The sequence below is a fragment of the Bos indicus genome, chromosome 9 (genome assembly GCF_029378745.1).
Source record: "Bos indicus isolate NIAB-ARS_2022 breed Sahiwal x Tharparkar chromosome 9, NIAB-ARS_B.indTharparkar_mat_pri_1.0, whole genome shotgun sequence".
Lineage (NCBI taxonomy): Eukaryota > Metazoa > Chordata > Mammalia > Artiodactyla > Bovidae > Bos > Bos indicus.
Genome location: NC_091768.1, coordinates 65,386,474 through 65,399,556, shown reverse-complemented (window position 1 = coordinate 65,399,556; position 13,083 = coordinate 65,386,474). Strand labels below are relative to the sequence as shown.

At 43.8% G+C, this 13,083-nt stretch overlaps 1 protein-coding gene and 1 long non-coding RNA gene across 3 annotated transcripts in view; one reads left to right on the top strand and one right to left on the bottom strand.

Annotated features, from left to right (window-relative positions):
* CEP162 (centrosomal protein 162) overlaps nucleotides 1-6,075 on the bottom strand; it is a 93,777-nt gene extending 87,702 nt beyond the window's left edge. The window contains exons 1-2 of one of the 2 annotated variants that reach the window (XM_019967403.2): nucleotides 5,785-6,075; nucleotides 3,591-3,706 (exon numbers count right to left, since the gene is read on the bottom strand). In XM_019967403.2, coding sequence (XP_019822962.1) covers nucleotides 3,591-3,647 — 57 coding nt within the window. In that variant the 5' untranslated portion in view covers nucleotides 3,648-3,706; nucleotides 5,785-6,075. The remainder of the gene's footprint in view (nucleotides 1-3,590; nucleotides 3,707-5,784) is intronic. The other variant, XM_070796129.1, reaches the window with a different exon arrangement.
* The window catches only part of LOC109563931 (uncharacterized), a 33,452-nt gene continuing 25,590 nt past the window's right edge, over nucleotides 5,222-13,083 (top strand). Inside the window, exon 1 of the long non-coding RNA XR_002181428.2 lies at nucleotides 5,222-5,765. This is a non-coding gene — a long non-coding RNA (uncharacterized lncRNA). The remainder of the gene's footprint in view (nucleotides 5,766-13,083) is intronic.

Below are 13,083 nucleotides of genomic sequence, written 5' to 3'. Positions count from 1 at the left end.
TAACCAAGAAGGTGAAAGACGTGGTTGTTGTTTAGTTGCTAAGTCGTGTCTGACTCCATTCCATGGACTGTAACCTGCCAGGCTCCTCTGTCCACGGGATTTCCCAGGTGAGAATACTGGAGTAGGTTGCCGTTTTCTTCTCCAGGGCATCTTCCTGACCCAGGGATCAAACCCCTGTCTCCTACATTAGAGGTGGGTTCTTTACTACTAAGCCACCTGGGAAGCCCATGAAAGCTATACAGTGTGAAAACTATAAAATACTGATAAAGGAAACTGACTGTGATATGATGAAATAGCAAGATATCTCATGTTCATGGACTGGAAGTTTATTATTAAATGTACATACCACCCAAAGCAAGCTACAGACTTAATGTATACCTATCAAAACATGCATGACACATGAACTAGCGACTTCACTTTCACTTTTCACTTTCATGCATTGGAGAAGGAAATGGCAACCCATTCCAGTGTTCTTGCCTGGAGAATCCCAGAGACAGGGGAGCCTAGTGGGCTGCCATTTATGGGGTTGCACAGAGTCAGACACGACTGAAGTGACTTAGCAGCAGCAGCAGCAGCAGCAGAATAATCCTAAAATTTATATGGAACAATTAAAGGCCTTGAATAGCCAAAGCAATCTTGAGAAAAAAGAATGAAGCTGGAGGTATTAAGCTCTCTGACCTCAGACTATACTAGAAAGCTCCAATAATCACAACACTGTGTTACTGGCACAAAAATGACACATCCAACAATAGAACAGAATAGAGAGCCCAGAAATAAACCTATGCATTTATGGTCAATAAATCTACAACAAAGGAAACAAGAATATACAATGGAAAAAAGTCTCTTACTGAAGTAAGTGGTGCTGGAAAAACTGAATAGCTCCATGTAAAACAACAGTTCTCACATCATATACAAAAAAACTCAAAATAGATTAAAGACCTAGCGTAAAACCTGAAACCATAAAGCTCCTAGAAAAAAACATAAACAGAACACTTTGTTATAAATCATAGCAGTTATTTTTTTGGGTCTATCTCCTAAGGCAAAGGAAACAGAAGCAAAAATAAACAAATGGGACCTAATCAAACTTGAAAGCTTTTGCACAGTAAAGGAAACTATTGACAAAATGAAAAGAACCTACAGAATGGGAAAAAAAAAATCACATATCATATGTTCAATAAGGGGTAAATATTCAAAATACATCAATAGCTCATGTAACTCAATATCAAAAATAGAGCAACCTCGCCCCCCCAACCCCGATCTGATTAAAAAATGGGCACAAGATATACACATGGCTAACAGGCACATGAAAAGATGCTCAATGTTACTAATCAGGGAAATGAAACCAAAACTCCAAAGAGATATCACCTCACACCTGTCAGAATGGCTCTGTGCATGCTCAGTTGTGTCTGACTCTGCAACCCTTGTAGCCTGTCAGGCTCCTCTGTGCAAGGGATTCTCCAGGCAAGAATACTGGAGTGGGTTGCCATTTCCTCCTTCAGGGGATCTTCCTGACTCAGGAATCAAATCCAGGTCTCCTGCATTGGCAGGTGAATTCTTTACCACTGAGCCACCTGTGAAGCCTATCAGAATAGCTACAAATAGCAAATGCTGGTGAGGATGTAGAGCAAGGAGAATCCATGTACACTGTTAGTGGGAATGTGCATTGGTGCAGTCACCATGGAAACAGTATGGAGGTTCCTCAAAAGACTAAAAACAGAAGTATCATACGATATAATGATTCCCCTCCTGAATATACTCCTGCAACAAAAACACTCATCCGAAAGATAAACGTATCCCAATTTTTCACAGCAGCATTATTTACACTACCAAAGATATGGAAGCAACCTAAGTATTCATCAACAGACGAACGGATAAAGAAGGTGTGGTATATATGTATATATGTCCATCCTAAAGGAGATCAGTCCTGGGTGTTCACTGGAAAGACTAATGCTAAAACTGAAGCTCCAATACTTGTCCACCCGATGGGAGGAGCTGACTCATTTGAAAAGACCCTGATGCTGGGAAAGATTGAGGGCAGGAGGAAAGGGGGATGACAGAAGATGAGATGGTTGGATGGCATCACCAATTCAATAGACATGTGTTTGGGTGGACTCTAGGAGTTGGTGATGGACAGGGAGGCCTGGTGTGCTGCGGTTGATGGGGTTGCAAAGAGTCGGACACGACTGAGTTGGACTGAAGGTGGAATATTACTCAACCATAAAAAGAATAAAATTTCATCATTTGAAACAATATGGGTGGACCTGGAGGGTATTATATTTGGTGGAATAAGTCAGGGTTAACAAGTACTATATGTTATCACTTCCATGTAGAATCTAAAAAAAGTAAAATGAATGAATGTAACAAAGCAGAAAACAGACGCTCAGATATAGAGAACAAACTAGTGTTACCAGTGGGAAGAGAGAAAGGAGGAGGGGCAAAATAGCGGCACGGGTAGGGATTAAAAGGTACAAACTACTGTGTTTAAAACAAATAAACTACAAGGATATATCATACAGCAGGGAATGTAGCCAGTATTTTGTACTTCTAAATGGAATACAATTTATGAAAACAGAATCACTATCTGAACTAACATAATGTTGTACATCAACTAAACTTCAATTAAAAAAACACAGCCATTATGTCATAGACCATTCATTCTTACGGGAGACAGAAAACAGAGCTAAAGAAGTAAAATAATGAATGGTTTTAAGTGCAACATGGACAATTAAGTACATGGTATACTAAGAAGGAACCTGATGGCTACTTTTTCTTTTACTGGGTCAATAGGGAAAAAACCTCTCTCAGGTAGGATTTTTAAGAAGAGATCTTCACCACCCAGGTAAAGAACGGAGGAACAGACAGCATTACTGACATGGAAAGTGAACAGTCAGTCATGTCTGACTCCTTGTGACCCCACGGACTATACAGCACGCCAGGATACTCTGTCCATGGGATTCTCCAGGCAAGAATACTGGAGTGGGTTGCCCTTCCCTTCTCTAGGGGATCTTCTTCACCCAAGGACTGAACCCACGTCTCCTGCACGGCAGGCAAATTCTTTATCGTCTGAGTCACCAGGGAAGCTCCTAGTACCGGCAGACGGAACAGCTAGTAGTACAAAGCTCCTAACGTGAATTGAGCTGGCATATCTGGAGGAGAAAAAAGGCATGACTGGAAAATGGGAAGGAATGGTATAAAGTCAGTGAGGTGGACATACCCAAAGACACTAGGGCTTTGCCAGCCCCAAGAAGCAGTCTGGATTTTATTCTCTACGTGATGGGAAGGAATAGAGTGTTTTACATTGGAAGAACAGAGTCTGACTTATGTCACAGACCATGCTGGCTGCAATGTGGTGAAGGACCACTGGGACAGGAAGTAGAAGCTGTTGCAGTAGCCTAATGAGATAATGGTGCCCTGGATTAGGATGGCTGCAGTGAAAAGGGAGAGAACTAGAGGGATGATAGATATACTCTGGAGACAGGTGACAGAGCCTGATGACTGACTGGCTGTATCTTACAGGTGAAATGGAGAATTGAAGAAATGAGTTTCTGGTGAGACAATTTACAATATAGCTTCTAAAAATATAAACTTACTTCTTTCATGAACTGTTCAAACTCTTCATCCAGCTCTTCTTTGGAATAGTGGGCCATTATCAATACTTTTCACTTTCCAAAGTAAAAATTCTGAAATGTTTACAACATCGGAAACACTAAATGGCAAGAGATAATAAACATCCTTTAAGGAAATCTACATCACATCAAAAAAAACAGGCAGACTTGAACTTAAGACATTTTTAAAAATTTATATTTAAATGTAGTTAATTTACAATGTTATGTTAATTTCAGGTGTTCAGTTACAGTTCAACATAAAAAAAAAAAAAAAAAAGATGGGCAGAAGACCTAAATAGGCATCTCTCCAAAGACATACAAATGGCCAAAAAGCCCATGAAAAGACACTCAATATTGCTAATTATTAGAGAAATGCAAATCAAAACTATAATGAACTATCACCTCACACTAGTCATGAAGGCCATTATCAAAAAGTCTACAAACACTAAATGCTAGACAGGGTGGAGAAAAAGGAACCCTCCTACACTATTGATGGTAATGTAAATTGGTGTGGCCACTACAGAGAACAGTATGCAGGTACCTCACAAAAAAACAAAAATATAACTACTGTCTTGCTACATCTCACTGTTCTGTTCGCACCCAGGGTAGGCAAGTCCCCAGCTGTAAGCCGGAAGAAAAGTCAAGGAACCCTAGGAACTGCAGACATATTTAGTCTCTCCTGACTGGCACAGCAGACGCAGTGTATTCTGCCCTGGTTGACCCAGGAGACACAGCCATAACCCAGCCATAATGCAGAGGCAAGCAAGGGCTTTTCAGGTGGGGCTTCTATAGGTTACATGCATGCCCACTGCTATAAGTGATCTCAGCTCTTACATAACCATGTATTTACCAAATGTGGGGTGAGAGAGAGAGGCCCTGGGGTGAGAGCCTGATCACCGCCATTTCGGCTAGTTTGCTCTTTCCCTACAACTACCAAATGATCCAGTGGTCCCACTCCAAGGCAGGCATTTCTCTTATGATTTAGCATATACATTCAATCGCTGACCAGTAAACTGAATGAGAGATTCCTAATTCATTAATAAAATTGATTTAACAACAGCTTTTACAGTGTGCATTATACTTGAGTTCAGAATTGCATTTTCATTCTTAATATCCAATTATTAGAAAGTGGTCTTCACAATATTTCCTAAATCTATGCATATCTGTGTGTGTGTGTGTATTAACATCTCTTAAACCAGGTCTTCTCAAGTAAACTTTTAAAAACTAGCATATTCAAAAGGCTGTTTCCCTTCTGCAAAGGAAAAGGCAGAGTTCGTGCAGTTTTATCATTCAGCTAATTATCAACCGATATTTAAAAGTTTTGCAAAATACACTGTTCCTGATAGTGGAGACGCTTCCAGATACAGATTTCTGGATTGAGTTATTAAGACTCATAATCTACCTAAAACAAAGTGGAGTATACAAATTAGAACAAATTAAGCATCTTTTGGAGGGAGGCTAAGTTGCTTCAGTCGTGTCCGACTCTGTGCGACCCCACAGACTCTGCCGTCCCTGGGATTCTCCAGGCAAGAACACTGGAGTGGGTTGCCATTGCCTTCTCCATTGTGTCAAAGTGAAAAGTGAAAGTGAAGTTGCTCAGTCGCGTCCGACTTGTAGCGACCCCATGGACTGCAGCCTACCAGGCTCCTCCATCCATGGGATTTTCTAGGCAAGAGTACTGGAGTGGCTTGCCACTGCTTTCTTCTTGGAGGGAGGGAAGGTCAACAAAACTATGCAATGGTGACGCGCAACGCTAAACTCTCTCCAGTCTCCCCTCAGGAATCCAACTGAGGGTCTGCGCCAACTTATGGACTGTAACTCCTTGAAGCAGCTCCGAGCCCAGCTTCCTTTCGTAGACGCGGGAGGTGTGGAGACTTGGACAACACTTTGGCCAACCTGCACAGTAACACCTCCTCCCCTCTCTTCTCCATTTCGGTTCAGTTCAGGGTGGCGGCGGTTAACATCTTGGCCCCAAATTCTAGTTTAAAGGCGGATCCCGCCCGGCGAGCACCGGCCCCAGGAAACGCGCGTCTGGCGCCCGCGAGAAGACAAAGGCGCTCGCAGTGGAATCGGGGCGGAAGTGGGAAGTGACCCGAAACTCAAGGCCCCAAGAAGCAGTCTGAGCACAGTCTGGACGCTGCTGAACCAAGCGGGAAACAGGTATCCACGCCTCACCTACCTTTGCTTCCGAATTCCGCGCTCTCCCGGAAGGTCCAAGGGATGGGGGTGGAGTGAGGGGGTGGGGGGCAGCCAGTTGCTAGGGTAACGAACGTCGCCGCCAGCCTCCGGAGTCACATGATGCAAGCTGGTCACGTGGCTTGCGGGCGCGGAGGGACTGTAGTTTGCATCTTCTCGCCTCCGCGAGCGCAGGTTATAGTGGTCGTGGCTTAGCAGGACGGTCTTGCGGGTGGGAGCCGCTGCTGCTGCACCATTGGAGACTCTGCGGCCCTCCCTGTGCTCCTTGGGGTGGTGGATGTACGACAGGGTCGTGAGCGCGGGAAACAGGAGTGAGGCGTGTGGCGGCGGGAAACAGGAGTGAGGCGTGTGGTGGATACGCCCGTGGCTTCCTGGGAAATGTAGTTTAGCTCCCCTGGTCCTAGAATTTCAGCTTTTCTCACCGCTTCTCATCTCTTCCAAACCTTCTCTTCCCGAGTTATTTCAGCCTTCTGCTTTCCAAGAGGCAACCTTGAAAAATATTGAGTAATTTCCTTCATGTGCAACGCCCTGCGTGCGTGTTATGAATGAAACTGTTTTCAGGAAAGAGCTCTGTTTTCAGGACAGGGACTCTGTTCCACCATCTAGTGGACAAGAAATTGAAAATACACAGACACATCCCAAGCTCTACCTATTAGTATATCAGAGTATCTCTGTGGTTTCCCACTATTCCTTTGCCCCTGTTCTATTGCGGCATCTTACAATTATTTTCTTGAATTTTACTTTTTTTTTTTTTTCCTGTTTCTTCCTCTAAAAAAAATAAAAACAAAGCACGTTGGAGTTTCAGAGGACAGTTTTTAGGACATAAAAAGAAAAATCAGCATCAATCGAAAGCATTGATGCTGGCAACATAAGACCTCATCGTGTCCTGCCTGAACTTTTCTTTCGGCAGTTGTTTATTGTAATACAAAGGTGTGCATGCCAGGAACTGTGCCCTATGATAAAGATTTGAATAATATTATGATAGAGATTTTAAGAAGCTGTTGTTTTATTGAGCACTTAAGTTGCTAAAGCTGAAACTCCAGTACTTTGGCCACCTCATGCGAAGAGTTGACTCGTTGGAAAAGACTCTGATGCTGGGAGGGATTGGGGGCAGGAGGAGAAGGGGACGACAGAGGATGAGATGGCTGGATGGCATCACTGACTCGATGGACGTGAGTCTGAGTGAACTCCGGGAGTTGGTGATGGACAGGGAGGCCTGGCATGCTGCGATTCATGGGGTCACAAGGAGTCGGACACGACTGAGCGACTGAACTGAACTGAAGTTGCTAGGAGCTGCACATGGGTTACTTTACCTCTTTACAGTCTAAAAGACAATTCAATTAAGTCTATAATTTTGCTTCTAACAGTTGCTGAGTGGGTGAAGACAGTCATAATCCCTGCCCTGGTGGAGTCTTTGATCTAGTGGAACAGATAGACAAGTGACTGGACAGTTGCAGTCCTGTACAAGCACAGCTATTGTAGGAGAAGTAGGGTGTGGTTAGAAGACATTAGAAGCTCCCTCAACCCTTGGGAAATGGAGAAAGCTACTTTCTCTTTGAAAATGACCTGTTTCCTCTTTATCAATTCTTGCTGCCCTCTACTCATCCTTTAGGGGTTTAAGTTTCAATTTAGCCTTCATTTCTTCTAGGAACCTTTCTCACCCATCCTTATTAGGAAGCATTTTGCAAATTAGGCCTCCTTCACAGTCTTTCACAGATACCTATTAGCCTCAGATCTTCTTGGCCTCATTTTTTTACTCTAGCTGCAGCTGCTGGGACCACTTCCAGTCAGGCTGTCACTAGCTACACACAGGTGTAACTCATCTGTGTGCCTGCCTGGAGCCTGCAGTGTGGGCCTCTGGCTTTCTGATCCATGGGGCTCCTCTGACTCTTGAGGGAGCCCACTCAGCACTCACTACTTGAAGCTTGGAAGTATGCAGAAATTAACCTCTGTAGAACCAAGCTTGATCCATGGGGGTTGCAGCTGATGAACAAATGATTTTCCTTATTGACCCTGGAAAGAACTGATACTCATTTCATAAGACTAACCAGAGTGTCCTCTGTGATCCAGAGCCAGTTGTTCACCACAGAGATGAACTTGTTAGCACATTCTTGTATTGGCGTTCCATCCTGTGTCGCTCTTTGTTCATGGCTACTGTTACCCATTTCTGAATATTAATAGATGACTCTCGTGCAAAGCTGTGTCTCATGTTCTGCTTTCGGCAAACATTAGGAAAGATGGATGCTGCTGCTGCTAAGTTGCTTCAGTCATGTCCGACTCTGTGCGACCCCATAGATGGCAGCCCACCAGGCTCCCCCATCCCTGGGATTCTCCAGGCAAGAGCACTGAAGTGGGTTGCCATTTCCTCCTCCAATGCATGAAAGTGAAAAGTCAAAGTGAAGTTGCTCAATCGTGTCTGACTCTTAGCGACCCCATGAACTGCAGCCTACCAGGCTCCTCCGTCCATGGGATTTTCCAGGCAAGAGTACTGGAGCAGGGTGCCATTGTCTTCTCCAAGGAAAGATGAATAGATCACGATTAACCCTGGAAAGGGGATCACTAGGATGGTATTTAGGAGCTGGGTAACTCAGCAGTCAGATGGCAATGAAGATTCCACTGCTAATGGGAAATGGGTTGGTGACAACCACTGAAACACAGATCTGCGTTTCTCATATGAGGTTGGTTGGGCAGAGGTACAGGTGGAAAATGAGAGTTGACTCATATACTTACTGTTATACCTGAATGGTATGGTGGCAGTGGGAATTATAAGGATGGCTGGATTTTTATTGATTTCTTTGAATTCTTTGAAATAAAGAAAATAACTGCTTCAGGTCAGCCAAAATCAATTCAAAGCACATCATAAATGGCAAGGACCTCTATGGGCATTTGAGGAGATCATCATTTTCTTCAGCATAAGTACAACAGAGAATGAAGGTGCAGTCTCATTGGCTATCTTGAGTTAGGGCCCTCGTGTGAGAAAGGCAACTCAGAACATGACACTTGTCCTCTTCAGGATCCAGCCCTGCCACCATTCACCATCTCTGTGCCAGTGACTCAGATCAAGCCTCAGAATCTGAGCGTGGAAATATAATCCTTGCTCTTGGAGAAAATGGTTTTCAGAAAGTGCGGATCCCACATTATACATAGTAGAAAGGAACCAGGGGAACACATGAAGGAGAGGGTCTTTGGAATTTTGAACTGATAAGGAGGATAAAATAAGGCTGCATTAGGATTTATGGACTTGGTAACACTCACTCAAGCCTTGGAGTTCACCGTGCAAGTGAGAACACCTGGGGCTGGTCATTTGCTGCTAGGATGTTTCCCTGAAGCCTGAATGTGCTAATAGCCAATATGCAGATGAAGTAGAGATGCTGAAATTGCTTTGGCGGAGTATTATTGAAGATGTCGGGAGGCTCACAGAGATGCGAATGTTACAGTAGTTTTGTTATGTGATATCTGGAGCCTAGCACCTGACTTTGCTCCTTAGGAGGACTCATAGGACATTCCCTTCAGTAAGGCAAGAAGAAATTCATTGGTGTAAAAAGGACTTGGTGATTTCTGTCCTCCACAGGTCAGAGTTTTTAACAGGAGATGCTGCTATGGAACTAGTTTCCCCAGTGTCAGCGGGGTTATGAGATTTTTAAGTGGCAGTAGCAATACAAAATTGTCAAAGGCAAGACGGCTGTAATTACTGAAATGGGCAGAATTCTGCCAGACCAACGAGGTTGCCTTGACCTGCAGAAATCTGTGCCGATAACCAATAAATCATGGTGTTTTGAGGGATGAGATTAAGTGGAGAGCTGATTGAGTGATTACTTGATATGTGTGTATATGTTTGTGCGTGTGTGTGTGTGAGTGTGTAACAAAGAAAGAGATCTTGTGAACAGAATACTAACGTCAGCTATCACAATGGAAAATCCAGATCCTTCACCCTATTTCTGGATTTATTTAATTTCAATAGATCTAGTTACCAAGGGTTCAAAGGGAAGGTGAGTGCCCTTGAGGAAGTATGTGTAATGTAATCGGATTGGTTATAAGCATTCTCACTACACTTCCACAAAGGGCCTTATGGCCATTTATCAGGGCCACCAGAGGTCAAAGTAAAAGAGTTCCACAGAAATTATCACCTGATCACTCTGGGCTCCTCATTTGAGTAATTTGGCTCCTCGCTCATGGATCATAAAACAAAAGATAATTAATATGTTAGTACATTTGTAAGACTATGTGCTCAGTCACTCAGTTGTGTCTGACTCTTTGTGACCTCATGGACTGTGGCCCGCGAGGTTCCTCTGTCCATGGGATTCTCCAGGCAAGAATACTCTAATGGATTGCCATTTCCTTCTCCAGGGGATCTTCCCAACCCAGGGATCAAACCCGCATCTCTTGCATCTCTTGCATCTCCTACATTAGCAGGCAGATTCTTTACCACTAGTGCCACCTGGGAAGCCTATTTGCAAGGGTAATCTACCCTTATTAACACAAAGAGTTTGAATCACTGCCATATGATGGAGGCAGGGAAAAATATCCAACAGCTTGACTAATGCATCTCCTCATGTTTTGTGATAGGTGATCATGATGAATTGCACTTACAGCAACTATGCCCTGAGGAAAAGTGAAAGTGAAGTGAAAGTGTTAGTTGCTCAGTTGTGTCTTATTCTTTGTGACCCTATGGAATGTAGCCTGCCAGGCTTCTCTATACATGGAATTCTTCAGGCAAGAATACTGGAATGGATTGCCATTCCCTTCTCCAGAGGGACTTCCCCACCCAGGGATCGAAACCTGGTCTCCTGCATTTCAGGCAGATTCTTTACCATCTGAGCCCCCAGGGAAGCCCTGATGAAGGCAAAGCAAATCAAACCTAGAGGAAGAAGGTCTGGATCACTCCAGGCAAACAACCTTAGGTCAGCTGAGATACTGGCCATAGTGAGAGAAATTTAGAATCAGTGGTAGAGAAGAGAGATAATGACTATCAAGCTTTGAGAACCAACTGTGGCAGCAGGGACTGTAGCTAGTTCCACAAACCCTCTTGCAGAAATCGTGGCTGGCTAGCCTCTGGCAGGAGACTTGGTGACAGATTTGGAGTTAATAGAGAGAAAAAGTGAATCTGTGTGTTGCAAAGGTCCTAGTGCATCAGAGACGACTTTGTATATCACCTAAAATTCACTTGGCCCTGCATTCTACTGAAGTCACTGTTTCTACAACCAGTTCTCATTGACTTTGACCAGCTTCATGAAGGTGCCACTGGAAAGTGCCTCACCTCTGGCCAAGGTGTGAGCCTCTTGCTTCCTTTCCTGAACATTTTCTGGCAAGAAGTATGGGTGTGGAATGCCCACTGAACTACCACATATGTGCAACATACAAGTGGTATGTGGTAATCACAGTCTAAGGGCCACTAAACCTATGAGGGATGAAAGTGTGAAAGTGTTAGTTGCTCAGTCATGTCCAACCCTTTGCAACTCCATGGGCTGTAGCCTGACAGGCTCTTCTCTGTCCATGGAATTCTCCATGCAAGACTACTGCAGTGGATTGCCATTCCCTTCTCCAGGGGTTCTTCCCGACCCAGGGATCGAACCCAGGTCTCCTGCATTGCAGGCAGATTCTTTACCATCTGAGCCACCAGGGAAGCCCTATGAGAGATGAAAGCCCATTGGAAAATCATTCTCTATTTTTTTTTTCCCAGCTGAGCCACGAGGCATGCAGGATTAGTTTCCCTAAGAGATCAAACCCAGCCCCTGGCAGTGGAAGTGCAGAGTCCTAACCACAAGGCATCCAGGAAATCCCCCTTCTGTTTATTTCATGGGTTTCATTGCAGTCTTTTAGAAGGCCTGTGGAATCCAGCATAGGTTGGCCATAGTCATTTCGATAATGCATCCTTTTTTCAGCTCTTCCTTCCTGCCTGTTTTTACTCCCTAATTCATTATTCCTGGGCTCTGGGATCATGTACATGCATGTAAGTTGCTTTAGTTGTGTCCCAACTCTTTGTGACCCCATGGACTGTAGCCTGCCAGGGTCCTCTGTACATGGGATTCTCCAGGCAAGAATACTAAAGTGGGTTGCCCAGAAATGCATATCAAAACCACAATGAGGTACCATTTCACGCCAGTCAGAATGGCTGCTTTCCAAAAGCCTACAAGCAATAAATGCTGGAGAGGGTGTGGAGAAAAGGGAACCCTCTTACACTGTTGGTGGGAATGCAAACTACTACAGCCACTATGGAAAACAGTATGGAGATTCCTTAAAAACCTTGAAATAGAACTGCCATACGACCCAGCAATCCCACTGCTGGGCATACACACCGAGGACACCAGAATTGAAAGAGACACGTGTACCCCAATGTTCATCGCAGCACTGTTTATAATAGCCAGGACATGGAAGCAACCTAGATGTCCATCAGCAGATGAATGGATAAGAAAGCTGTGGTACATATACACAATAGAATATTACTCAGCCATTAAAAAGAATGCATTTGAATCAGTTCTAATGAGGTGGGTGAAACTGGAGCCTATTATACAGAGTGAAGAAAGCCAGAAAGAAAAACACCAATACAGTATACTAACACATATATATGGAAGTTAGAAAGATGGTAATGATAATCCTGTATGCAAGACAGCAAAAGAGACACAGATGTATAGAATAGTCTTTTGGACTCTGTGGGGGAGGGCAAGGGTGGGATAATTTGGGAGAATGGCACTGAAACATGTATAATATCATATGTGAAATGAATTGCCAGTCCAGGTTCAATGCATGATACAGGATGATCGGGGCTGGTGCACTGGGATGACCCAGAAGGATGGTATCAGGAGGGAGGTGGGAGGGGGATTCAGGATGGGGAACACATGTACACCCGTGGTGGATTCATGTTGATGTATGGCAAAACCAATACAATATTGTAAAGTAATTAGCCTTCAATTAAAATAAATAAATTTATATTAAAAAATAAAAAATAAAGTGGTTTGCCATGCCTCCTTTCAGGGAATCTGCCCAAGCCAGGGATCAAACCCATGTCTTTTAGTCTCCTGCATTGGCAGGCTGGTACTTTCTCACTAGCCCCGCCAGGGAAGCCCTCTGTGGTCATATTCCCAGATAAAGTACCTTTTCAGGAGTAACTCAGGTTGAGACAGTAATCTTATTAACTAAATTGAAGTAATAAATAAACAAATCCAAATAATTCAGGTGTTAATATGCAATCCTGCTGCCTTATTCATGTATAGACAGATTTAGGAAGAGTGATGGCTTTGAAAATTAAAGTAATTGTTTCAGCTTATCCAAACTTTATTGCATT